This window comes from Pelobates fuscus, chromosome 5 (assembly GCF_036172605.1).
Source record: "Pelobates fuscus isolate aPelFus1 chromosome 5, aPelFus1.pri, whole genome shotgun sequence".
Classification (NCBI taxonomy): Eukaryota; Metazoa; Chordata; class Amphibia; order Anura; family Pelobatidae; genus Pelobates; species Pelobates fuscus.
The window spans coordinates 374336739-374363650 of record NC_086321.1 but is presented as its reverse complement, the minus strand read 5'-3'; the positions used below and the strand labels follow the sequence as shown (position 1 = coordinate 374363650).

Sequence of the window (26912 nt, the reverse complement as noted above, 5' to 3'; positions counted from 1 at the left end):
CTACAGTTGGATGTATGTACATGATCAGGACTGTAAATTAAATATCCTTCTCTGCAGGGAGTTGTCTAAGGTCATGCGACCTGCTAAAACCATGATTCAGAGCCTTTCCTGGATTGACTTATCCCCGACAGAATTCTCTATTTACTGATGATGATTTGACGTAATGCAATATCAATATCACAGACTTGTTCCACATGTAGGCTTCGTCCCTGATAAAAGCTTTTACATTCCTTACAGGAATACATATGGACTTACTTTGTGATTGTAACAAGAAATAGAGTGTTTTATTTTTATGCTCTACTGAGAGCACTCTGGGCCTCAAGAAATTATCTCAAATACCCCATCTACTCTAATACTTGTAATGAATGCAGTGTGGGCAGAATTGGGATCTTAAATTTAGTAGGCATGTGCATGGGAAAAAAATTTGGTTCGGTTCGGCATTCCGAAATTCGGGATTTTCACAATTCGGGACTTCGGCAATCCAGAACTTCAAGACTTCGGAACTTCGGCACTTCAGCACTTCGGAACTTTGGCACTTCGACACTTCGGAAATTCGGTAACTTCGGAACTTTGGCACTTCAGCACTTCGGAACTTCGGCACTTCGGAACTTTGACACTTCGGAACTTCGGCAACTTCGGCACTTCGACACTTCGACACTTCGGAACTTCGGCATTTCGGCATTTTGGAATTTCAGGACTTCGGCACCTCAGGACTTCTCTTGCAGCCGCTTGGTAGATAACTCCCTAATTCCTACGGTATCAGGGAGTTAACTACCAAAAGGATGAAAGACCTAAATTGGTCTTTCAGCCAAATTTACTAATACTAAGTAAAAATTACTTACTATTAGTAAATTTTGCCCCTACTCGCTATACCGCGAGTAGGGGCATGTCTAGTAAACAGGCTGCTCACTGTTTAAAAAAAAAAAAAAGTGCCCCCCCAATCAGAGAGTTATGAGTCAAATTACACAGTGTGGGAAAATTCCGAAGAACTTTCCCACGCAGTGTAAAATGACACTTAGCACTCTGAATGGTTGATTTCAAACCAACCAATCAGAGTGCTGTGACAGGTAAATGTAGAGACTTACCTGTCAGTCTCTTCATTTACCTGTCAGAGCACTCTGATTGGATGGCTTAAACCCACCAATCAGAGTGCTCTGAGCCTAATTGCAGGGCGGGGCAGGGATTTATAAGCCTTCCCCTGCCCTGCAGAGCTCAGTCTGCGTGGAGCCCTCCATGGGTGAAGATGGATTTTTTTTAGCGCTCGTTTTTTTGTTTTTTTATATATATATATATAATTGCGTCGGTTATTATGGTTTTTTTTTGGCCTTTTTTGGGGCTGAAAAAAGAAGATTTTAGAAGAAAGAAAACATCGAATGGTAAGTTTTTTGTTTTTTTTTACAGGTTCTTAGTTAAAGGTCCCCCCCCTCATTATTTTTAGGGTGAGGGGGGTAGGTAGGGGGATCATTTTTATTGGGGGGGAGGGGATGACTAGGGGTTTGGGGACCCCTAGTCACCTGGGGGGGAGGGGACATTTTCTAAGGCCTCCACCCGCCGCTCAAGGGTGGGGGCCAGGGAGGAGGACATTAGGGCCCCCACCCTTATTCTGATTTAGGGCCCCCACCCACCGCTCAGGGGTGGGGGCCGGGGGAGGACAATAGGTCCCCCCCTTATTCTGATTTAGGGTCCCCACCCACCGCTCAGGGGTGGGGGCCAGGGCGGAGGACATTAGGTCCCCCCCTTATTCTGATTTAGGGCCCCCAACCACCGCTCAGGGGTGGGGGCCCGGGGGGGAGGACAATAGGCCCCCCCATTATTTTACATTAGGACCCCACCTGCCGCTCAGGGGTGGGGGCCGGGGGGGGCTTTTTTGGGGGGGGTTACAGTGAGCAGCCACTTCGGCATTTCGGCATTTTGGAATTTCGGGACTTCGGCACCTCGGGACTTCTCTTGCAGCCGCTTGGTAGATAACTCCCTAATTCCTACGGTATCAGGGAGTTATCTACCAAAAGGATGAAAGACCTAAATTGGTCACAGGCTGCTCACTGTTTAATAGACATGCCCCTACTCGCGCTATAGCGAGTAGGGGCATAATTTACTAATACTAAGTAATCTTTACTTAGTATTAGTAAATTTGCCTGAAAGACCAATTTAGGTCTTTCAGCCTTTTAGTAGATAGCTCCCTAATACCGTGGGAATTAGGGAGTTATCTAATTATTAATTCCTGTCATTAACCCCTTAAGGACCAAACTTCTGGAATAAAAGGTAATCATGACATGTCACACATGCCATGTGTCCTTAAGGGGTTAAACTGACTGGCCAAGTAACAGTTTATATGAATGTATGTTACTTGATTGTTGTAAGTGTTGTTGTAAGTGTTGCAAATGCTTACAGCTGAATCCTGGCTATGTTTGTATACTTTTTATTTAAAATTGTATACAATGTAACATTCTTCTTCTTTCACTGGGTAAGTATATTAGTACTTGGGCAATACTGTGCTTCGGAACTTTGGCACTTCGGCACTTCGCCACTTCGGTAATTTCGGAACTAAGGGACATCGGCAATTCGGCACTTCGGCACTTTGGCACTTCGGACATTCGGAAGTACCCGAATGTCAGAAATTCGTCCGAATTCCTATTCGGACCGAAACGAATTGCACATGTCTAAAATTTAGGAATTAATTTAGGGATGAATTATTACCAGAAAGATGTTAATAAGATTTACCAATCAGCAAGAAAGAAAGTTCATTCTCACAAGGAAAAGTGATAGTGTGAATTGTGAGAAATTCAAAGTGAATCTAAAATTTTATGCCAAAATTGTTAAAAAAAATGTTGCAGTTTGCCTGTTCTGGGCTACATTTTCAAGTTTACTTTGAATATGCTTTGATTTCCCAACAATTCATTGTATAGTAAATAACTATGTTGTATTTGAAGTTAATTTGGGTCTGGGGCAACACAATTATTTTACATGCAGTTCCACACCATGCCACACGGAGTATCTACTATCTAAGTTCTATAGGCAGCATGTGTACTCTTAATGGATCCCCTATGTGCTATGTGGACTCTTCGAGTGTGAGGGTGTGCTACTCAGGACAGTAAATGTGAGATTGCGTGAATTGTGTTATGTTAAATAAAAAATACGCAAAACTGAAAAATTGGTACCAGAATAACTGGACTGTTTGGTACGGTTTCCAGGATATTCTGAACTGAAATTTTTCAACCTCTCAGCCTATGTTTCAGCCAGAAACCGTGAATTCATCAAATGTTATGACATGAGGACCGAACGACTTCTTTTCACTTGTTATGGGGATACGAAATTTATGGAGTAAACTTGCTGGGCTTTATATAGACTACTATATCATTCAGGACATGTGAAATTAAAATCTAAAAAAAAGGGACATCTAAAGTGTGATTATTATTAAATTCTTAGTAGAGTTTATTAGATGGTAGAAACATAGAATGTGATGGCAGATAAGATCCATTCGGCCTATCTAGTCTGCCCAATTTTCAAAATATTGTCATTAGTCTCCGGCCTTATCTTATAGTTAATATAGCCTTATGCCTATACCACGCATCCTTAAACTCCTTTACTGTGTTAACCTCTACCACTTCAGCTGGAAGGCTATTCCATGCACCCACTACCCTCTCAGTAAAGTAATACTTCCTGATATTATTTTTAAACCCTTGCTCCTCTAATTTAAGACTATGTCCTCTTGTTGTGGTAGTTTTTCTTCTTTTAAATATAGTCTCCTCCTTTATTGGGTTGATTCCCTTTATGTATTTAAATGTTTCTATCATATCCCCCCTGTCTCGTCTTTCCTCCAAGCTATACATGTTAAGATCCTTTAACCTTTCCTGGTAAGTTTTAACCTGTAATCTTGAGTGATCTTTCTGAGCGTTGCTGGACTACACAACACAAATCATTTTAATAAGATTTTATTTTGAGTTTATGATGTTCCTCTATATACAATAGTCATTGTATTCATTTGCATTATTATCTCATATTATCTGAATTAGTGACACATAGTGGAGAATGATGCGTCAGAAACTAGACATTTTTGGAAGCCATTAAGTGGTTATACGATAAAAAAGATTAGGAATGTGTTCTGTTTTGTTTGTAAATTTCTGAAATAATTCACAATAACCATAACCATGTTTTATTTACTTTCAGCATATTCTGTTTTATCAGACGATCTGATTGCTGGCTACGGTTACTTTTGAATGTTGCTTCACGAGTCTAAGCCCACCTCATTTCTGTCTGTTTTGTGGCGCAGTCTGACGACACTGAGCTGCAGATTCATTAGGAGCAAGGAGGGTTTTAACAAATAACGTTACATAACGAAAGGTCGCCGAGGGATTTATACACTAATTTGGTCATTAACCCCAGGAATTCTTCAGGAAAAAGCAAATCTTCTGACAAAAATTCTTCACATTACCTCTTTCAAAAACGGCTATTTTGTCCTTAAATCCGCCAGTCCCTAGTGAATTCTAGACTGGGGAACTCATTTTCGGAAAAATGTGAATTTATCTGAATTTCACATAATTTGTTTATTTGTACAACACGGGTGAACTAATTGCAAATTGCACGAAATGACTGGAAAACAAAGAGACTAAGGATGAAAATTTGTTAGTGCATTTCTTTCATCTGGCATTCGTCTATTTACAAGGAGGGAACTACAGGCTCCTTCCTCGTAATTAGATCATTTCAAAATAGCGCAGCTCCCCGCCACTTCCTCTCCCTAACGGTCAAATTAATTATGCACACTTAGTTCATGAGAGATGAGTGAGAGGCAACTAGTGAGAGGTTAAAAATGAAAGTGCATTTCCAATCATTCTTAAAGGGAAACTGGTGTTCCAAGCACTATAGTGATCTACGATGCCCCCTCCCTCCTGCCCCCCCTTCCTCCCTCCCTGCAACCTTCCTCCCCTGTGGCGCTGGAAGGCATTAAAATCCTTCTGTCCCTTACCTGATACCAGCACGATGGCGCTCGGCGCTGGGTCAGACACTGCTTCTGTTCCTCTGCCGATGTCACCCGGCGGGGGATCTAATGTGCATGCGCAACAAGGGACACGCTCACGTTAGGACTACCCCATAGGGAAGCATTGTTCAATGCTTTCCTAAGGGGCTTTAGATGACGCCGGATGTCCTAATGCATAGCATAAGGACGTCCAGCATCAATTAGGAGAAAGGTTGCCTGACCCCCCAGAAGTCCCTCAAGTGGCTGTCTGGTAGACAGTCAGTAGAGGTGGAGTTAACTCTGCAAGGTAATTATTGCAGTTAATCAATAACTGCAATATTTATAACTGCAGGGTTAAGGGGACTGAGCTGAAGTGGTTTGGGTGCCTGTAGTGTCCCTTTAATCACAAATGTATAGAGAGACCAGTATTTCTTTAAATAGATGGTTTACTGTCCCTTTAATTGGCTTTATTTTGTCACTGGATATACCGAATCGTATCTCATGATAGTATTTAATTTCTAGTATAATAATCTTTTTCCACATTAACTGTAGCATTGAATATAGCATTCAGCCAAAATTCATTAATGAGTAATCCGTGGGATTTTTAAATCAGTTTGTTACGTTATGTGAGTTACTTGTTCTTTTAGTACAGGATGTTATTGTTGTCATGTTGAACCTTATTCAATCAAAACATTTTTCAGTGAAGTGGAAGCATCCTTAAAGGGATAGTAAACATAAAGCAGTCTGTTTTGCTTTTTTATTTTAAATAACAAAAAAAAAAAAAAAAAAAATATGAAACAAAATGCATAATTAACCCTGTACAACCCAGCAGCATATGTCGATGCTGGACAATTAACTTGCACGGAGTGGATCTTATTTTCCAGAAGAACGATGGAATCTGCTATTTACGTATCCAGCAATAAATATTCAGCCAGCTCTGGGGGTTTCGGTATCTGAGAAGAATTGTTTACAGCATTTCTGGATGAGACATCGCTAGTCTCGTTCTCTACGTATATTTCAGTGTCTCAAATGCATTTAGGAAATTTTAGTGATTCAGAGATTTACAGAGTTCCAGCATCAGTCAGTACATTGAAAACTCCCACAGACGCGCGCCGACTGTTATAAAACCTGTTTTTCAGGTTTCTGATTTTTTTTTTTTTCTTTTTATAAAAATGAAATATATTTACCAGCTAACTCATATTTCCTTCAGGCAATCAGCATCAGGCAGTATGAGCACACATTTCCGTTTCCCTGCAGCGTGAATGCTGGAAGATAATTAATGCAACAAAGATAATGTACTTATTGTTTATGTATCACCGATGTATTCTGTAGCTCTTCGCAATTAGAGAAAGGGATGGTGAAAGCCCTGCTCAAACAAGCTTACAATCTATGGTAGGCCGGTATAAATCGTAAGGCCGTCTGATGCGCATACTATGAGCTTGTTTAATTATGGTTTCGTGTTTTATTTGATTACTTTTCTCCAATGTTCCCGGAGCAAATCATTTTTTAAAATAATTTTGGACAGGGAACCTAAATCAGGGCTCCCCCTAGAACGGCGCAGTTGGTTCTATAAATGACCAAAAACACCGACTCTATAGGGGGCCTGGAGTTTGACCGCCTCATACTATGAACAAAATACAACAAAACAAGTTTTTATGAAGTAAAGATATATATATATTATAAACTCACATGCAGCACTTTTAAATGTAGCCGCAGAGTAATTACAATGTATACATAGAATACCTACAGGGAAAAAAAAACATCACAACTTCACTCTCATACTAGCCTTTAAACAGTCTGTACAGAGTGTATAGAGTACTTTCTGGAGATTTCCTGGGCCGCATATATATGGATTGACAAAATTCCAAACTGCCGCGGACTCGGGTAGTAAGCCAGTTAGGTTGGACCCTCTGTAATGGGACACCAATCTGTCATGCTTCTGTCAAGTTTTCCTGATGGTAGCCTTGCCTAATAACTGCCAACACACGGAATCCAGCTACAGCCACCTGTCAGCAAGTGACGTCTTCGAAGCTCACAAACACATAAAATTATTATGAGATAAATAAAAGATTAACTCATACAGACAGATGGTAATTACAGCTTTTATGCACATTTGAGAGACTGCTGGGTCTCGCTAACTGACATGAAAGACACGGCTTCGATCTCTCTATTATGGAACCTGTTTGTGTACTAATTTGTTCTGTGTCATGAGGAACAGTTAATTATTCCAGACATAAAGAAGCGCTGGAACATGTAATCTAATACTAACGTCTCCATAAAAATAATAGTCAATAAAATTAGTAAAAATGTCTCACGTCACATGACCAGTTGATATGGCAATAGAAATGACATCCAGCGGCACAACGTGTAGACACCGTGACGTGGACGGACTAGATACATAGTGGCCAATAGTAACCAGGAATACAAAACAATGGCTAGGGAAGGAGCGTTAAAAGAATCTAACTTCACGAGTCTAACCTCATGCTATGTTGAATTGTACATAAAAATATATATTTGTAAACTGATAAGCAACCCTAATTTTTCTATACGCACAACTTACTTTAGAAGATCATTCATCGATCGTTGAAAGTAACGCTGGCTGAATACATTATATCGCAAGATTTGCTGTTACTAAGTCATTACAGTTGTTGAAAAAGAAGAGCAGAAATTAAATAAGGTTTTACAAAATATATTTATTGAACAAAAGAAAAAAAAATTACAAAGGTGACAGATGTACCACTAGTAAGGATAGCCCTGTCCACCGCACCCCAGGGGTGTATAAGTAGTTAGCTGCCTACAATTACCATGTTCCTTCCGCTTAAAGGCTGACTACGAATAACTGGAGCCAAAGCCCCACACCCTCTGCTGTCTAAAGCAGGTAATAGTGGAACGGTTTCTCTCTGATTGCTTGAACCCGAAACATGGTTCAGTCAACGCTTCCTCCCGCTGACAGCCACTTCCTCTGTATCTTGCCAAACAACCCGAGAGAAACCAACAGCAGACAGTGAAAGGGATGTCCTGAGGGTTTGGGCCGTGGAGAACCTCATTAAAAATAATCTTTGTGGAATCCAACCACAGGGCCAGCTGTACTTACATTAATGTGAATACATGAGGAAGCACCTCGGTGGTCTACATACATTATAAGCAAAATGCGTGTTCTAGAAACCTCCAGAATGGTCCAGATACAAGCATGTCAACATTCTGCTGATGAGTACACTTTAAAATTGTGGAGAACAAATGTGCTTTTTTTTTTTTAAATCCCAGGAAGGTATTTCCAACCAATGACAGATTTTCAGGATTCACCTTGCTATTCGATGCAGGTTTGCAAAGGAGTTTGTCTATATATTGCACTTGTGCACAATTAAAGGTGGAGAGATCAACAGTATGCCTCCCTCTCAGATCCAGGCATAATATTCTCTTCCCTTCAATAACCACTAAAAACTTTTTAAACAACATCCCACAAGACCCCAGTGGTGAAATAAAAAGCAAATTGAGAACCACATTGTGATATTTAATCCCCAAAAAGCTGATTTGGAAAAATTATCCACGTCCTTTGCAGTCACAACTTGGCTATACTTTTTTTTTTTTTATTCTTTATTTTTCATACGATAGGTATAGCAAGTACAATACAACTTACAGGCTCGCGCAGAAGCCAATAATAAGGATAACATTCTTGGAAATACAATATGTAACATGAGCTCACATGACAAGCCATTTTTTTAAACCTTTTGGGCCTTGCCTCCCATCGAGGATTTTTTAAAAATCTTTGTGTTTTCACTCAACAGGTGAAACAACTGCATAGAAACGTTCGGGCTTACGCAGAAGCAAACATAAATATTGCAAGTGGTTAAACAATACCTATCAAGTAGGCCATACGAGTCCTTCCTGCGTCCCTGCACAATCGTTGCCCCATCGAGGGAGCTTTCACCTTTTATGCAGGCTTATTGGCTACAGTTGGGGCCCCATCTGTAACCCTACGTTTTATAGCTACCCCTGCTCGTGGGCTTCCCAGCACCTCCGGCAGCTTGATTATGCCTGGCGTAGAAAAATACTTGTCCCTTGAAAATCAAGGGATAAATAAAAAGGAGAAAGAAAAAAAAAAAGAAAGAGATATAAAGCAGGAAACGAAATAAGAATTAAGAATACAGTATCGAAATAAAGTGAGAAGAGATAGGTTAGTCAAGAAAAAGAGAAGAAGGAAGGGAGAGGAGAAGAGGGGGTGGGGGGGGGGGGAGAATTTCCCTTCCCGCAGCAGCAGGCTATACATTTTAATGTGGCTTTTAATTCACTACAATTTGGTGTATGGTGAATTAACCACTTGCTAGGGAGGGCTTTGGGGGCTGAAGTACCACATGTGGGATATTATTGAATTTTATTCTGAATAAATAGTGTGAAGCAGGCCACGTAGTGTGAAGGGGTGGTGCCCCCCCAGGTGACTTTCTGAAGAGGGTGCTGAGGAACAGAACTTTGCTGCACATGCCCCTTTTATTAGGGTAGTGTGGCGGGATAGCAGCTGTGCCCCATGTACTTGTTTACGACTTTGCTTTCATTGAGATTAAAGAGCGCAGAAGCGGCACGCTGTTTATGGGAAGAGTGGTGTTTCCTTATAACCCATATAACGAGAAATGCTGCATTATACTTCCTCTATTAACAAAACCTTTCGCTTCACGTGCAAAACCATCGCTATATATAGGCCGCAGGAAAGGAAACCACAACTTCCTCCTTTTCAGGATATTTTTCTTTTCTTTTAGCCATTCTGTAACTTTGTTTTTGGTGTTTCGATCAGTGAACTGATGGCCAGTGTGTGTCTGTAGCTGATGCCTTGAAGTTACAGCTGTAAGGGGCCAATCGTTGATTAATGATTAGTAGCCCTCACACTGGGGACATAGCTAGAACTCTCCCGAATGCTTAGCCAGACTGTGGGGGTTAAACCTACTGTTGACAACTGCAAAACAATCTTGTAAACTAAAGCGTCAATGTTTGAAAGGGGGACAACATTCTAAGTTTGAATGAATAATTTTAGAAACCAATGGAGCTGGTCGGGACACTGACTTTTATTGAATTAAAGCCGAATGAAAATCTAAAGTTTAAAAAAGTCTAGTATTAGTGATGTTTTTATATATAAATGTTCAGAGAGATAACCGCTGAGGTCGCAATCTGCAGGAGAGAAAGCAGGTTCAGATAAAAAGGGGAAGGGGAGAATTTAATTTCAATGGAAATTTCTAAGCATATTACGTCACTTAGAGAGGATATCAGCCAGATAGAGAATGTCCTATAAAACGAAGTGGAAACGGTTAATACGTATACTAATGGATTAAGAAAAAGGAATATCATGGAGACTATAGCACGCCATATGTCATGGAAGGGATAATAAAAATATTTTATTGATATATATTACGTCCGTAGCTTTGGTGCGGATTTCTAACAGTGTAAACTTCTCCTTTAGGCTTGTGATATCAGTGAATATACGTATGAAAGGCTGGAAAAGACACTTAGATCGCTACACCATCAATTTCAATATCTGGCTCAGTGAGCGGGAACAATGGCTTTTGTCCTCTGGATGAATACAGTATGTTACTGTGACGGATTCCTGGGAATCAGGAGTTAACCCCTTACTCACAGCTGACAGCTCTGTTCCTACATATTTCTCTTGAGCGTAAAACTTGTGTCAATGGAATTAAACACGACAGTTCTTTTAGAATCCTATATTGATTGATTTATTGAATTTGATTGATTGATTTATTTAGTGATGTCAGTACTGTAATGCAAATAAATTAATATTGTGCCAAAACAATGTATATGGGTCAAAGATAATTGTAACAAATACAATTCAAAGTGAAACTTAGGGGGTAAAGTGGTACAGATAGTAGGAAGATTCCATTTGTTTCCGTGGCAACTGTACCACTTTAGCACTTTGTCTTAGAATTCTTCAAATTGGTTCAATGCATCTCTATGAGGAGGTGCTGATTGGCGCAGCACTGTGTTTTGCTGCGCATGCACAGTAGCCTCCCAATGCATTCCTATGGAAAGCAGTGGATTGGCTGAGATCATCAATCTTGATGATCTCAGCCATGGAGATTCGGCCAGCCGTGGCTAAACCTGCGCAGCGTGGGAAAAGGTGAGTAAAAATACCTTTCCCATGCGAACGCAGTTGGTCAACCAACATAGTTAGTAAAACACTATAGTGTCAGGAATACATGTTTGTACGCTATAGTGTTCCTTTAAGCAAAAACTTAAACCACAGAAAAGATTAAAGGTTACATTGTATGGTTTCTGCCCGCAGCGGATAAAATTTTGATAACTGTGGCAAAGCATCATGGGATGGGAGCCATATGACAGCTGGGCAGCCTCGCCGGCTGTAAAACAGATAACAGATAAATATACATGCATCTGGATACCTGTTTAATTTCACATCACATATACACTAACTAGATACGGTGTGATTCCACATTAAGACTTCTGCATGGTGAAAGCCTCTAAGTGTCCTGCAGTGGTGGCTTGAGATGACCTCGTCTTATATTTCATTCACTTCCAATCTGACTGTGATCTGCTAACAAACACTCCAACTAGACTACTTAGAGGGGAATGTTTAGCCTACAGATAGGAGTCGGACCCCGTGAGATCCCTTATACTAGCATAAGATGTTGCCTCCAACAGTTCTCCAGACATAAAGAGGGGTCCAACCAACTCCAAATCTTGAACCTACTGCTGGAAGCTCTTCCGCATCCACTTATGGGGCTCAGCTCGGCCTAAACACAACAGACACGTAGCCAAAATTTGCATCATGACACCCCCGGACTGGCAGAAGATGTGAGCAGTAGGATCCCATGACCAAATGCCACTCTAAAACCTACCTAATAATGAGTCCTGATTACGGTCTTAGTTCTTTCTCGTTGCGGTAGCTGTTCATAGTTCAAGGCACTGGATTGATACATGCGTGCCCGTTTAAAGGCTCCCATTATCTATTTTCAGCTATTTTTCGTGAGAAATATCTCAATGACTTGCTTATCATATGTAGATTTCATATCATAAAGCTGATTATCATAAATACTGAGAAAGCGATATTACGTGTCTTACATATCGAGTGCGTGCTCAGCAGTTATGTGAGCTTGTGAACTCTTTATTGAAAATGCAGACAATTCCTAAAACATGAGGCCTTAAAATGTGAAGTCCTATGCTGCTAGCCAGGTCTTAGAAGTTACTTGCCACTTCACTTCAAGCCATAGTGTACTTAATAAGGGCAAAATTCTACTTGCCAGGGCTATGTTTTCACTTGCCAGTGCTTAGTGGCGCATTTTAAACCCTATTTTAGTGCATTTGTTACCTTACAGTATAAATTTTGTTATTTCAGGATCCAAACATGACATGAAATATAGACTGTTTCCGAAACCACTTTTTTATTCATGTATTTTGTTTCGTTCAAAACAAACAGGGATGTAATAACTGAATTGTCGAGATCTGAAAACGACATCGCGAAATGAAAGGCCAAATAAGCTGATTTATAGAAAATCTTAAAGGACCATTATAGTGCCAGGAAAACAAACTCGTTTTCCTGGCACTGTATAATCCTTAGATTACCCCAAATCCCCCCCCCACCCCCCCTCCACTCTCAGGGGCCCCCTCCTGTTGGGCTGAAGGGGTTAAAACCACTTACCTTAATCCAGCGCCGGGCTCCCTCGGTGCTGGTGACCTCTACTCCCCCTCCGACATTAGCTAAAGAGTGGAGCCAAATGCGCATGCGCGACCGGAGCTGCGTGTGCATTCAAACCGCCCATAGGAAAGCATTGCTTTTCTATGGACGTTCTGCGTTCTCAATGCAATTTTCTCATTGAGCGTTGCGGAAGCACCTCTAGCGGCTGTCAGGAAGACAGCCACTAGAGGCTGGATAAACCCAGCAATGTAAACCTAGCAGTTTCTCTAAAACTGCTATTATTACAGCTGCAGGGTTAAAACCTGGGGGACCTGGCACCCAGACCACTTAATTGAGCTGAAATGGTCTGGGTGACAATAGTGGTCCTTTAACTTCAATATTGCAATTCAGTTTTCAATTCACTATCATTTGATTTTAAATTTACTACGAATTGCTGTTTATTGATTAAACAACAAAAGTGTAAATTATTAAATATTTAAAATTAATTTCAAATTTAAAGTGCAAAAATACATAAACTGAAACTATAACTGATTAGGAGGCTATTTACTTTAGAAGATAGTATCCTGAGTGTGATTGTCCTACGTATTGTGTGTGGTACACCTTGGGCACTATACAAATACACAGTAACACAAACTGAATGTCAGGCAACAATGAATCTAAAAGGAAACTCCCCACAGGGTTCATTACATAATTATTCCTCCAAGACTTTAAGCTGTGATGGACAAAAATACAGTAACAACTTAACACCTTATTTTTGTCTCGTGGTTGATTCATAAATTGACATTAAAAACTAATTATATTCAGCTTCAGAGACCTGCTGGGGCTTATTCACCAATCATTGATTGCACAAGCAAATTAGGAAAAGAGAGTGGCATTGTGCAGACATGAATATATAAACAGGTTTCAAGTATAAATTCACACGTATGTGGGACCATAGCTGCTTATGTAAACATTACGATGTCCTGTAATACACTTTTGAGAAAGCCAATGTCGAGGTGAAATAGGTTAAGCATTCTAAATCTATTGTTTTATCTATTTATTTATTTTTACCTTGTTATTTGCTTTTATTGGGTTTTTTTTAACATTAAAGTACTTTTTTTATTGGACCTGCTTCTTCTGCTGCTGGTTCTTTGGGCTACATCCTTGGTGGGGATAATGCCACCTAAGCATATTGGATTGAGCATACCGTACTTTGCTCTTAAGCATGTGAGCAGGTTGTTTAATCGTTTTATTGTGCTTTACTCTCTATATATACTGTGTACACTATTGTGGTTCTATTTGTTTTTTTCCATATATATATCCACAGATAAAGATTGTCTACACTCATATCCTTGAGTGGGGATCATACCACTTCATTTGCTAATTTGGAGCCATACTTAGTGTTCCATTACATGTGAGTGCACATTTTATATGTATACCTATTACTGCTCCATAACCCAAATATAGTACACTATACTACGATATTTATCTATTTTATTTCTGTGAGGATACCTCCTACAGCCACGACAATTAGAAGAATCAGCACTGCACTTTAACCTTAGGTGGGGAGTCATTCCGCCCAGGCGCAAAAGTTGGAGCTGTATTGAAGTTCCATTAAAGTGTGAGTGCACATTTTTTATCATATTTATACTAACTATAGTTTTACATACTACACTATTAGTTTCTTCTGTTTTTTTTCCTTTTCTTCTTGTCATTACATACTCCCAAATAAGGACTAATTGGGCGCTCCACCTACCTCCTGTTTTACCCAGCTTTTAACCAGACAGAGAGACTCCGTACTTGGTGTTTGAGCTGCCATTGTAGTTTAATCTCCTTACATAAGCACTGAATTATAGTTGTGTGTTATTTTCTATTGTCTATAGTACCTCTTTAATAATCAGCCAAAAATTAAACAAAAAAGGAAATGAGGAGGTAGGAGATGGGATCACCAGTTGGATAATATACCCTTATTAGTATTTAGTGACAACTCATAGAATGTACTGAAACAGACTGTGTCTGCCATGGGGATCGATCCCGATAAAGTTTACTTTATTATTTGCTATATTCTTGTCTTTATAGACTGATTAAAATATATCAGTACAAGCCATAAGTAATAGACTAAGCATTCAATATGTAAGCAATAGTTTACTGTCTATCCCATTCCCGGCCTCCTCATTTTCTCTTTGTTTAAATTTTGGCTGAATAGTTGTAGTCTGTGAGACAATGTGTGTGTGTACAGCATGTGTACAGTGTGTTTATTGTGTGTTTTGGGGGTTAATGTTTAGTGATAGTGTTGTGTGTTAGGGTAATGTAGGGGTTAATGTGTAATGCAGGTTTGCCAAATATCCTGATTTTGGCTGGACAGTCCTGATTTTTTTTCGGTTCCTGTTTCGCCTTCCCGACTTAAATGCTTTATCGTTTGCTTTTGGGGAGACAAGGGGACTGTCCCCAAGAACCATAGCGTAAGAACGTCAGTGGAAGCACTGGCTCTTTGTTCAGGGCATTAGGACTCTGCAGGGAGCAGTGACACTGCCTTACATGATTGGCAGGCAGCCTGGCGTAATGTTTAGGGTACTGTGTTCCGGTAGAGTGGGTGTAAAGGGGATAGCTTTATTGTAAGTTATGGGACATAAATACCTCAATGCTGCATGAGATTTGTGGTAGCTACAGTCCTGGGGTACAGCTGCTGTCATTAAAAGGGTGACATGTATGTCGCAATGTGCCAGAGGTCAGTTCCCCCAGATTGCATGGAATCAATCTTTACGTTATTACCCATTCGTTACAGGAAATAATAGCACGGATGAGGTCACCGTCCATACAATATGGGATGCTACAGCAAGATCTACCCCTTTAATATTTATATATATTAAATCCGTGCACTGAAATTGTTAAAACCTCCTACTCGAGCTGCTGTCCTTACATACCATATCACTGGTGCAACAACAGTCTATAAACTGCTGTAAATTGTTATATGACCAGGAATTGCAAAATCTAGGTTAAAATTGCTGATTCAGAATATTCTCAATCGCTACCAAAGAGAATTATCAGTTTAAAACTGCTGCATTCAGACTTTTTTTCCCTTTGATAATGTGTTGAATACAGATAGACTGAAACAAGTCATTTAGCTCACGTGATAGATCGCGTAATTCATATCAGTTTATAGAGTATTACTCCTCCTAAGAAATTCTATTTGAGCAAAGTAGCTACAGTTATATTTTCAAATCACTTGGAAACAATTTGATACAATAAAACAGATAAAGAAAAAAATATATATTTTTAAAGCGAAATTAGCATCATATCTACAAATATATACATTAATCTACAAAATATACATTGTCTCTTTAACACATATCTATTATTACGTGCGTTGTATGCCCTAGATTTGTGATATAAATTCATTATCTTTTTTTGTTTTTGTTTTTTTATGTGCATAATGATTTGCAGAGGTTTTTTTTTCTGTTTTGTTTTGAAAGCCATTCTTGTTTCAATGTGTTATAAGTAATTATTTTAACCCCTTAAGGAGAAAATTCTTTACATTGTGATAATTGCTGTCATTAGAAGCCGCTCCCCAAAGACCTTATATCAGCAGGGAATATGATTTAACAGTGTCTGCTCTATACATAGCTGTCTATAACTGTCAGTAATTGAATGGGTTTCTATGCTATGACATTAGATTGTTATGACTCCGTAGACTTTCATTGGTCCTTCAGGAGTTAAATAATAGAAAATAGCTAAATATTTTCTAAACAGTTAAATATTGTAGCATTTCCTATCAAAATGCAAGTATTAAACACAGTCACAACGATTTCAGAACCAAATGTAACAAGATAACGTTTGGAATTTCATAGAAATTATAAAACCGTAGTGGGCTGTGTATTATGTGTTTGTGTAAGTATATTTAGCTACAAAACGTTCACACAAAAAAATAAAATATAAACAAAAAAACGTGACGGAGTAGAATCTGACGGCACAGAAGCTTACAGCTTAATTGATCAAATATAAACATATAAATTATACATTTTTATTTGGTGGTTTATGGTGTAATAGAAAATGAGTTTTGAATAAAGTAAATTTATTGGTTAAAGGACCACTATAGGCACCCAGACCACTTCAGCTCAATGAAGTGGTTCAGAGAAACTGCTATGTTTACACTGAGGGTTAATCCGGCCTCTAGTGGCTGTCTCCCTGACAGCCGCTAGAGGCGCCTCCGCGTTTCTCTCTGTGAAAATCACAGTGAGAAGACGCTGGACGTCCATAGGAAAGCATTGACTAATGATTTCATATGGGCTTTTTGAATGCGTGTGCGGCTCTTGCCACGCATGTGCATTCAGATCTGACGTCGGCAGGGGGTGGAGAGTTCCCGGGCACAGAGGGAGCCTGGCGCTGGAGAAAGGCAGGTGGCTGAAGTGGCTTTAACCCCTTCAGCCCAGCGGGAGGGGCCCCTAAGGGTGGGAGGGACCTAATGACCCAATAGCGCCAGGAAAACTAGTGTGTTTTCCTGGCACTATAGTGCTCCTTTAATAATGTTTATTTCCTCTATAATATTCACCTCGTTGAGCGAATCAAAGTCAGTAGTATGGTTATTACAATTGATGCAGAGTTATTTTGATATTGTTGTTTTACATTTAAAATTCTATTTTTTTTTTAATTCTTTATTTTTGTAGTGCTTAAGGTTACATACACGTGTGTATCGCCACGACAGCTGATACAAGCCATTGAAACAACAGAAAATTAACATTTGCATGGCAGTTATTAACAGCACAGTTTTATAAAAGGAAGCAGGCTAGGTAGAGATGTCTAATACTTTCAATTCAATAGAGCAGGTAGCTGCAGTAGGTTAGACACATCGAGTAGCTTTGAAGGCTTGTAACATAAGCTATACAGGCTTAGGTGGGACGTCTCGGTTCCAGTGCAGCATATTCATACCATTAAACATAGATTAGGTAGTCTGACCATCTATCGTTGCTTATTATGCTGATGAGTCGTCAGTGGATGAAGGTCAACTAATAAAGTACATGATAGGTAGCTTTGGAGTCGAGGGGCTGCACTATGTTTGGTCAACATTATTAGTAGTTAGGGTGTGTTGGTTGCAGGTGGTTATGTTTGGATTCGTGTATTCCCTACATATCTAATTATGGTCATATAGCGTGTGAGAGCAAGTAGGGTGTAAGATTATCTCAAGTTTTGTGTGTAGCGCAGGGTGTTGTACTTGAAGTGGGTAGCGAGACCCATTGTGGTGAGAGGTGGTCTTTGTTGGTGTGTTACCCCTAACCAAGGGGGCGTTGGGGAGCGGGGGGGGGGGGCAAAATGTTGATATGTCAGCTCAGTTTGCTGGCCTGGGCTATGGTGGCGTGGCTGTATTTCCCTCCCTGTACCTGTCAGAACTGCGATTTCAGGCGTCACATGTAAACAGAAAATAATTCAAAACAATTAGTCCCAAGGTCCATGTCGATGGCAGAAGCAGTGTGCTGAGAGGTTTGCAAGTACACTGTCTTTATATGGCAGCAACTTCGGCCCAGTAGTATTGGCCTCTGTGGTCATGCCGTCTGCTGTTGTCAGGGTTGTGGGCTCGGTGTCGTCCTTTCTCGTGGGGTGAACGGCTTGCTGGTGGCTGGGTCTCCCATTCCGTGCTGGGATTCTTGTGGTAAGTCGGCTGGTAGGTCTGGTAGTCCGAGTTTCGCCAGAAGCGCGGGTGCCTCTCCATCTGATGTTATCTTGTGGGTGATATCGTTGTGGGGGACTAGCAGGGATCTTTGTGGTCCCCATCGATATGGCACCCCGAGGGTACGTAGGTGACTTGTGAGTTGTGACAGTGTCCTGCGCCATTGTAACGTGGCCCGGGTTAAGTCCTGATAGAACAACAACTGTGCCATTTCAAACGTAAGGGGGTTTTTGCCTCTGGTTGCAGCCAGGAGTTGGGTTTTATCGCGTGTGGAGGCGCATCGTAGGATGACATCCCTAGCGGGTGTATTAGGTGTCCTGGAGGTCACCGGGAGTCTGTATATGCCGTCCAGCTCAAATTTCCGGTTTACTGCCGGCGGCAGGATGGTGGCTAGGAGTCTGCGAATGTAGTGCGGCAGTTCGTCGGCCTGGATATCTGCGGGTATGCCCCAGATTTTTACGTGGTTTCGCCTGGCCCGGTCTTCCTGGGTAGACAGTTGCAGCGTTTTTGCTGCGAGGCTTGTAGTTGTTGCATGGCGTTTTTCATGTTTTCCATGTCGGTTTAAAGATCCGATATGTCTTGTTCTGTCGTTTGGACGCGCTCCGTGACATTGTGCATGTCAGTTTTCAGGTGCCCCACATCCGCAGCCAGCGTTTTTTGTATGTCCTTTATCCAGTTTTGGAGATCTTGCTTGGTGGCAAAATTAGTGTCTCCCGGTGTTGCGTTTGTTACCGGCATTGTGAGTGCCAGGTCTGTTTGGGTTGAGGAGTGGGCCGGTGAGTGGGACGGCGTCTGGACATTGGCGGTAGTCTTGGGCTGTGCCTGTCGCTGTAACAAGGTGCCAATGTCTTGTGCCGTGGAGGAGCCCGTGTGGGTTTTCTGGGTGCGTTTCCCCATAAGTTCGGGAGCCTCCTGTAGGTATGGATAGAAGTCGTTTTCTGGGTCGGAATCACCTTGTGTGTAGGCGCCGCCGAGAAGCTGCTCGAGGCCGTGGATGCTCGTGCATGGTAGGCCTTAGGCCTGCGTTTTGTGCCTCCAGACTTCGGAGTGTACTTGAAAGGCATCTGCCGGATCGGTGTGTGGACCTGATCACAGTTCCAGTGTGCTGAGGTTCGGATGTCGGGTATTTTCCAGGATATTTGCAGATTGTGAATGTCAAGGTGGAAGCCCGCAGTTATGGCGTCCGCTCAGCTTCAGGTCCCGGCCCCGCCCCACATATTCTTTAAACTGGATTCTAAATAATATCTGGCGGTATCTAAGTACTTATGTTACTTAAATATGGGATTAGCAATCAAAGTTCTCTATTCCATATGTATTGGAATAGCTTTAAAGATACAAAACTTAAAATGTACACCACTGTAGTATACACAGCAGCTTAACTAGGAAAAACAGTTATTATGGTAATATAAAAGGGACATCCACAGAATAAATACAAATCACTGTCTAGTTCCAGTAGATACACCCTATATAAAAACATACATGTATTTAATTATAAATGTTTTCATTGGTGGCTGAGTGTGAGCTGAGTGTGAGCTGAGTGTAGGCTGAGTGAGGGCTGAGTGTGAGCTGAGTGTGAGCTGAGTGAGGGCTGAGTGAGGGCTGAGTGATTCTTGAGTGATTCTTGAGTGAGGGCTGAGTGTGAGCTGAGTGAGGGATGAGTGTGAGCTGAGTGATTCTTGAGTGAGGGCTGAGTGTGAGCTGAGTGAGGGCTGAGTGTGAGCTGAGTGTGAGCTGAGTGATTCTTGAGTGAGGGCTGAGTGAGGGCTGAGTGAGGGCTGAGTTTGAGCTGAGTGAGGGCTGAGTTTGAGCTGAGTGATTCTTGAGTGAGGGCTGAGTGTGAGCTGAGTGAGGGCTGAGTGATTCTTGAGTGAGGGCTGAGTGTGAGCTGAGTGATTCTTGAGTGAGGGCATAGTGAGGGCTTAGTGAGGGCTGAGTGTGAGCTGAGTGTAGGCTGAGGGAGGGCTGACCCTGCCCAGTTATGGCAGACCCCCCACCCACAGACTGTGAAGGGTTAACATGTATCTGGTGGGCGGGGCCAGGCACGCTGTCAGTCAGGCAGCCGGCTGTGTTTAGCGTTCTGATTGGTGGAGAGAGCTGTTGCATCACGGAAGGGGCGGGCCGCAGAGTGGTGACGTTGCTGGTGGGCTGAGGGATGGGCGGGGCCTGCTGGCCGGTGAGGGAGAAATGAGCTGTGGGCCGCTCGGTGTCTGAGATCCATCCCCGGCTCCCGGCTCCTCACAGCCCCAGCCCGGCTCCCCTCCTCTCACAGCCCGGCTCCATCCCCGGCTCAGCCAATACCCAGCCCGGCTCCCGGCTCAGCCAATACCCAGCCCGGCTCCCGGCTCAGCCAATACCCAGCCCGGCTCCTCACAGCCCCAGCCCGGCTCAGCCAATACCCAGCCCGGCTCCCGGCTCCTCACAGCCCCAGCCCGGCTCCATCCCCGGCTCAGCCAATACCCAGCCCGGCTCCCGGCTCCTCACAGCCCCAGCCCGGCTCCCCTCCTCTCACAGCCCGGCTCCAGGCTCAGCCAATACCCTGCCCGGCTCCATCCCCGGCTCCTCAGAGCCCCAGCCCGGCTCCTCAGAGCCCCAGCCCGGCTCCTCAGAGCCCCAGCCCGGCTCCATCCCCGGCTCAGCCAATACCCAGCCCGGCTCCCCTCCTCACACACAGCCCGGCCCCCGGCTCCATCCCCAGCCCGGCTCCTCACACAGAGACTCAGCCTGGATCCTGAACCGGCTCCATGGGGACCAAGGACTTCAAACGGTGATTGTAATAGAGAGACTCACACTGAGACTGAGAGACTGAGAGAGAGACACACTGAGACTGAGAGACTGAGAGAGAGACACACTGTGACTGAGAGAGAGACACACTGTGACTGAGAGAGAGACACACTGTGACTGAGAGAGAGACACACTGTGACTGAGAGAGAGACACACTGTGACTGAGAGAGAGACACACTGTGACTGAGAGAGAGACACACTGTGACTGAGAGAGAGACACACTGTGACTGAGAGAGAGACACACTGTGACTGAGAGAGAGACACACTGTGACTGAGAGAGAGACACACTGTGACTGAGAGAGAGACACACTGTGACTGAGAGAGAGACACACTGTGACTGAGAGAGAGACACACTGTGACTGAGAGAGAGACACACTGTGACTGAGAGAGAGACACACTGTGACTGAGAGAGAGACACACTGTGACTGAGAGAGAGACACACTGTGACTGAGAGAGAGACACACTGTGACTGAGAGAGAGACACACTGTGACTGAGAGAGAGACACACTGTGACTGAGAGAGAGACACACTGTGACTGAGAGAGAGACACACTGTGACTGAGAGAGAGACACACTGTGACACTGTGACTGAGAGAGAGACACACTGTGACTGAGAGAGAGACACACTGTGACTGAGAGAGAGACACACTGTGACTGAGAGAGAGACACACTGTGACTGAGAGAGAGACACACTGTGACTGAGAGAGAGACACACTGTGACTGAGAGAGAGACACACTGTGACTGAGAGAGAGACACACTGTGACTGAGAGAGAGACACACTGTGACTGAGAGAGAGACACACTGTGACTGAGAGAGAGACACACTGTGACTGAGAGAGAGACACACTGTGACTGAGAGAGAGACACACTGTGACTGAGAGAGAGACACACTGTGACTGAGAGAGAGACACACTGTGACTGAGAGAGAGACACACTGTGACTGAGAGAGAGACACACTGTGACTGAGAGAGAGACACACTGTGACTGAGAGAGAGACACACTGTGACTGAGAGAGAGACACACTGTGACTGAGAGAGAGACACACTGTGACTGAGAGAGAGACACACTGTGACTGAGAGAGAGACACACTGTGACTGAGAGAGAGACACACTGTGACTGAGAGAGAGACACACTGTGACTGAGAGAGAGACACACTGTGACTGAGAGAGAGACACACTGTGACTGAGAGAGAGACACACTGTGACTGAGAGAGAGACACACTGTGACTGAGAGAGAGACACACTGTGACTGAGAGAGAGACACACTGTGACTGAGAGAGAGACACACTGTGACTGAGAGAGAGACACACTGTGACTGAGAGACTGAGAGAGAGACACACTGTGACTGAGAGACTGAGAGAGAGACACACTGTGACTGAGAGACTGAGAGAGAGACACACTGTGACTGAGAGACTGAGAGAGAGACACACTGTGACTGAGAGACTGAGAGAGAGACACACTGTGACTGAGAGACTGAGAGAGACACACACTGTGACTGAGAGACTGAGAGAGACACACACTGTGACTGAGAGAGAGACACTGTGACTGAGAGAGAGACACACTGTGACTGAGAGAGAGACACACTGTGACTGAGAGAGAGACACACTGTGACTGAGAGAGAGACACACTGTGACTGAGAGAGAGACACACTGTGACTGAGAGAGAGACACACTGTGACTGAGAGAGAGACACACTGTGACTGAGAGAGAGACACACTGTGACTGAGAGAGAGACACACTGTGACTGAAGAGAGAGACACACACTGTGACTGAGAGAGAGAGACACACACTGTGACTGAGAGAGAGAGACACACACTGTGACTGAGAGAGAGAGACACACACTGTGACTGAGAGAGAGAGACACACACTGTGACTGAGAGAGAGAGACACACACTGTGACTGAGAGAGAGAGACACACACTGTGACTGAGAGAGAGAGACACACACTGTGACTGAGAGAGAGAGACACACACTGTGACTGAGAGAGAGAGACACACACTGTGACTGAGAGAGAGAGACACACACTGTGACTGAGAGAGAGAGACACACACTGTGACTGAGAGAGAGAGACACACACTGTGACTGAGAGAGAGAGACACACACTGTGACTGAGAGAGAGAGACACACACTGTGACTGAGAGAGAGAGACACACACTGTGACTGAGAGAGAGAGAGACACACACTGTGACTGAGAGAGAGAGACACACACTGTGACTGAGAGAGAGAGACACACACTGTGACTGAGAGAGAGAGACACACACTGTGACTGAGAGAGAGAGACACACACTGTGACTGAGAGAGAGAGAGACACACACTGTGACTGAGAGAGAGAGAGACACACACTGTGACTGAGAGAGAGAGACACACACTGTGACTGAGAGAGAGAGACACACACTGTGACTGAGAGAGAGAGAGACACACACTGTGACTGAGAGAGAGAGAGACACACACTGTGACTGAGAGAGAGAGACACACACTGTGACTGAGAGAGAGAGAGACACACACTGTGACTGAGAGAGAGAGAGACACACACTGTGACAAGAGAGAGAGACACACACTGTGACTGAGAGAGAGAGAGACACACACTGTGACTGAGAGAGAGAGAGACACACACTGTGACTGAGAGACAGAGAGACACACACTGTGACTGAGAGAGAGAGAGACACACACTGTGACTGAGAGAGAGAGAGACACACACTGTGACTGAGAGAGAGAGAGAGACACACACTGTGACTGAGAGAGAGAGACACACACTGTGACTGAGAGAGAGAGAGACACACACTGTGACTGAGAGAGAGAGAGACACACACTGTGACTGAGAGAGAGAGAGACACACACTGTGACTGAGAGAGAGAGAGACACACACTGTGACTGAGAGAGAGAGAGACACACACTGTGACTGAGAGAGAGAGAGACACACACTGTGACTGAGAGAGAGAGAGACACACACTGTGACTGAGAGAGAGAGAGACACACACTGTGACTGAGAGAGAGAGAGACACACACTGTGACTGAGAGAGAGAGAGACACACACTGTGACTGAGAGACAGAGAGAGACACACACTGTGACTGAGAGACAGAGAGAGACACACACTGTGACTGAGAGACAGAGAGAGACACACACTGTGACTGAGAGACAGAGAGAGACACACACTGTGACTGAGAGACAGAGAGAGACACACACTGTGACTGAGAGACAGAGAGAGACACACACTGTGACTGAGAGACAGAGAGAGACACACACTGTGACTGAGAGACAGAGAGAGACACACACTGTGACTGAGAGACAGAGAGAGACACACACTGTGACTGAGAGACAGAGAGAGACACACACTGTGACTGAGAGACAGAGAGAGACACACACTGTGACTGAGAGACAGAGAGAGACACACACTGTGACTGAGAGACAGAGAGAGACACACACTGTGACTGAGAGACAGAGAGAGACACACACTGTGACTGAGAGACAGAGAGAGACACACACTGTGACTGAGAGACAGAGAGAGACACACACTGTGACTGAGAGACAGAGAGAGACACACACTGTGACTGAGAGACAGAGAGAGACACACACTGTGACTGAGAGACAGAGAGAGACACACACTGTGACTGAGAGACAGAGAGAGACACACACTGTGACTGAGAGACAGAGAGAGACACACACTGTGACTGAGAGACAGAGAGAGACACACACTGTGACTGAGAGACAGAGAGAGACACACACTGTGACTGAGAGACAGAGAGAGACACACACTGTGACTGAGAGACAGAGAGAGACACACACTGTGACTGAGAGACAGAGAGAGACACACACTGTGACTGAGAGACAGAGAGAGACACACACTGTGACTGAGAGACAGAGAGAGACACACACTGTGACTGAGAGACAGAGAGAGACACACACTGTGACTGAGAGACAGAGAGAGACACACACTGTGACTGAGAGACAGAGAGAGACACACACTGTGACTGAGAGACAGAGAGAGACACACACTGTGACTGAGAGACAGAGAGAGACACACACTGTGACTGAGAGACAGAGAGAGACACACACTGTGACTGAGAGACAGAGAGAGACACACACTGTGACTGAGAGACAGAGAGAGACACACACTGTGACTGAGAGACAGAGAGAGACACACACTGTGACTGAGAGACAGAGAGAGACACACACTGTGACTGAGAGACAGAGAGAGACACACACTGTGACTGAGAGACAGAGAGAGACACACACTGTGACTGAGAGACAGAGAGAGACACACACTGTGACTGAGAGACAGAGAGACACACACACTGTGACTGAGAGAGAGAGAGACACACACACTGTGACTGAGAGAGAGAGAGAGGGAGAGAGACACACTGTGACTGAGAGGGAGAGAGAGGGAGAGAGACACACTGTGACTGAGAGGGAGAGACACACTGTGACTGAGAGACGGACTGGTCTGATCCTGCACCTTGTATAATGTATACTTGTAACATTGTATCAATCCCAGACAATGCACATTGTACGGGGTGTGTGTATATTTTTATATTCTCTCACTGTAACCATCTGTACGCCTTATATGATATACCCAACTTTCTATCCATCGCAGACCTGAACCGCCTGCGTTGTCTGTAATATAATCATGTGGTTCAAATGGCTCTGTCAACTTTGGGGCCTTTGCATATTTTGCAGAGACCCCCAAAGGTGTCAACCACGTTTTATGTGTGACTGGTGTAGCTGGAGGGTGGGATATTTACTTGCCTGAATTTCTTCCTCGGGGTTGCCATTATTTCCTTGTGCGTCATCCACCAGGAGCCCTCATAACTCTTGTGAACTACAGCACAGGACTGACGTCCATGGGGGATCCTGCAAGACCATGGGATTATCCATAGACCAACATTTACAATGCCCTAGAACAGGGGTTCTCACTCCGGTCCTCATGTACCCTGTAGCAGTCCAGGATTTAGGGATTATCCTGTTATCTAAAGTGTTTTTTTGTTTGTTTTGTTTTTTCTTAAAAACACCATGCACACAACTGGGTAATCCCTAAATTCTGGACTGTTAGGGAACGAGTGCCATAGAAGATGCCAATCAACCGGTCCTGTGTTCCATGCAGGAGATTCTTGTTCTCAATGTAGGAGGTGACTGTTGCGTTGCAGACCCCAGGTAAGTTGTCAAACCATTAGCAGACAGTTTGACTACTTATGTTGGTGCGTGCAAGGTCACACCTGGCACCATAACCCCTGCTGGGAACAATTGAGTTTAAAGCTTGGGTTGTTCTTTTAAAGTTCCTCCTTTAGTCAAGTTTTGGCAACCGTGGACTCTACTATAACATCAAGAGGTCCCTACATTGCTTATAGTTCTTTTCTAATTGCATTGAAAGTCAATAAACCTCTAGTGCAGTCAGTATGAGTATATCATAAAGGTTTTATCTTTATGAAACATTCAAGTGCTTTATTATAACCAATGCCATGTCCCCTTGTTCCATCTCTTATTTCTGTGGTTCCCATCGAGATCCACTGTAGTAAGCCATGTTTAGGGGTGCCGTGCCGTGCCTCTCCGCCTTGGACAGACTGGCAGAGTGGATTTTACTATGACTGGTTTCCACGGACTATGGTCCTTTCATGTGAAGAAAGTAGAATGGACTCATTGTTATTGGTGATTATATCATAAAGCACACCGTGGAAATCTTTTCCTTTTTAATCCAGATTAGCATTCTTGTTTATTTGGCTGGTGTTCTGGTTATTGGTGCTCTGATGAAAGAAGCAAACAAGAAACTTTGCACATATTTAAAATCATTCCCATAATCCCATAGGAAAAGCTGAAGGTTCCCCTCGCCATGTTAACTAATTCTCCCATTTATTGAATATTGGATTTTTTACTCTTTTTAGAATTAGTCCAGTAGA

General features: G+C 43.4%; 1 protein-coding gene across 3 annotated transcripts in view; it reads left to right on the top strand.

Moving 5' to 3' along the window:
• Nucleotides 1-26912, top strand: part of MMD (monocyte to macrophage differentiation associated) — a 109547-nt gene that overhangs the window by 49662 nt on the left and 32973 nt on the right. Inside the window, exons 1-2 of one of the 3 annotated variants that reach the window (XM_063456240.1) lie at nt 20840-20880; nt 20950-21010. The exons of 1 other annotated variant lie outside the window; for it this stretch is intronic. In XM_063456240.1, the coding sequence (XP_063312310.1) occupies nt 20988-21010 (23 nt within the window). In that variant the 5' untranslated portion in view covers nt 20840-20880; nt 20950-20987. One more of the 3 variants, XM_063456239.1, reaches the window with a different exon arrangement.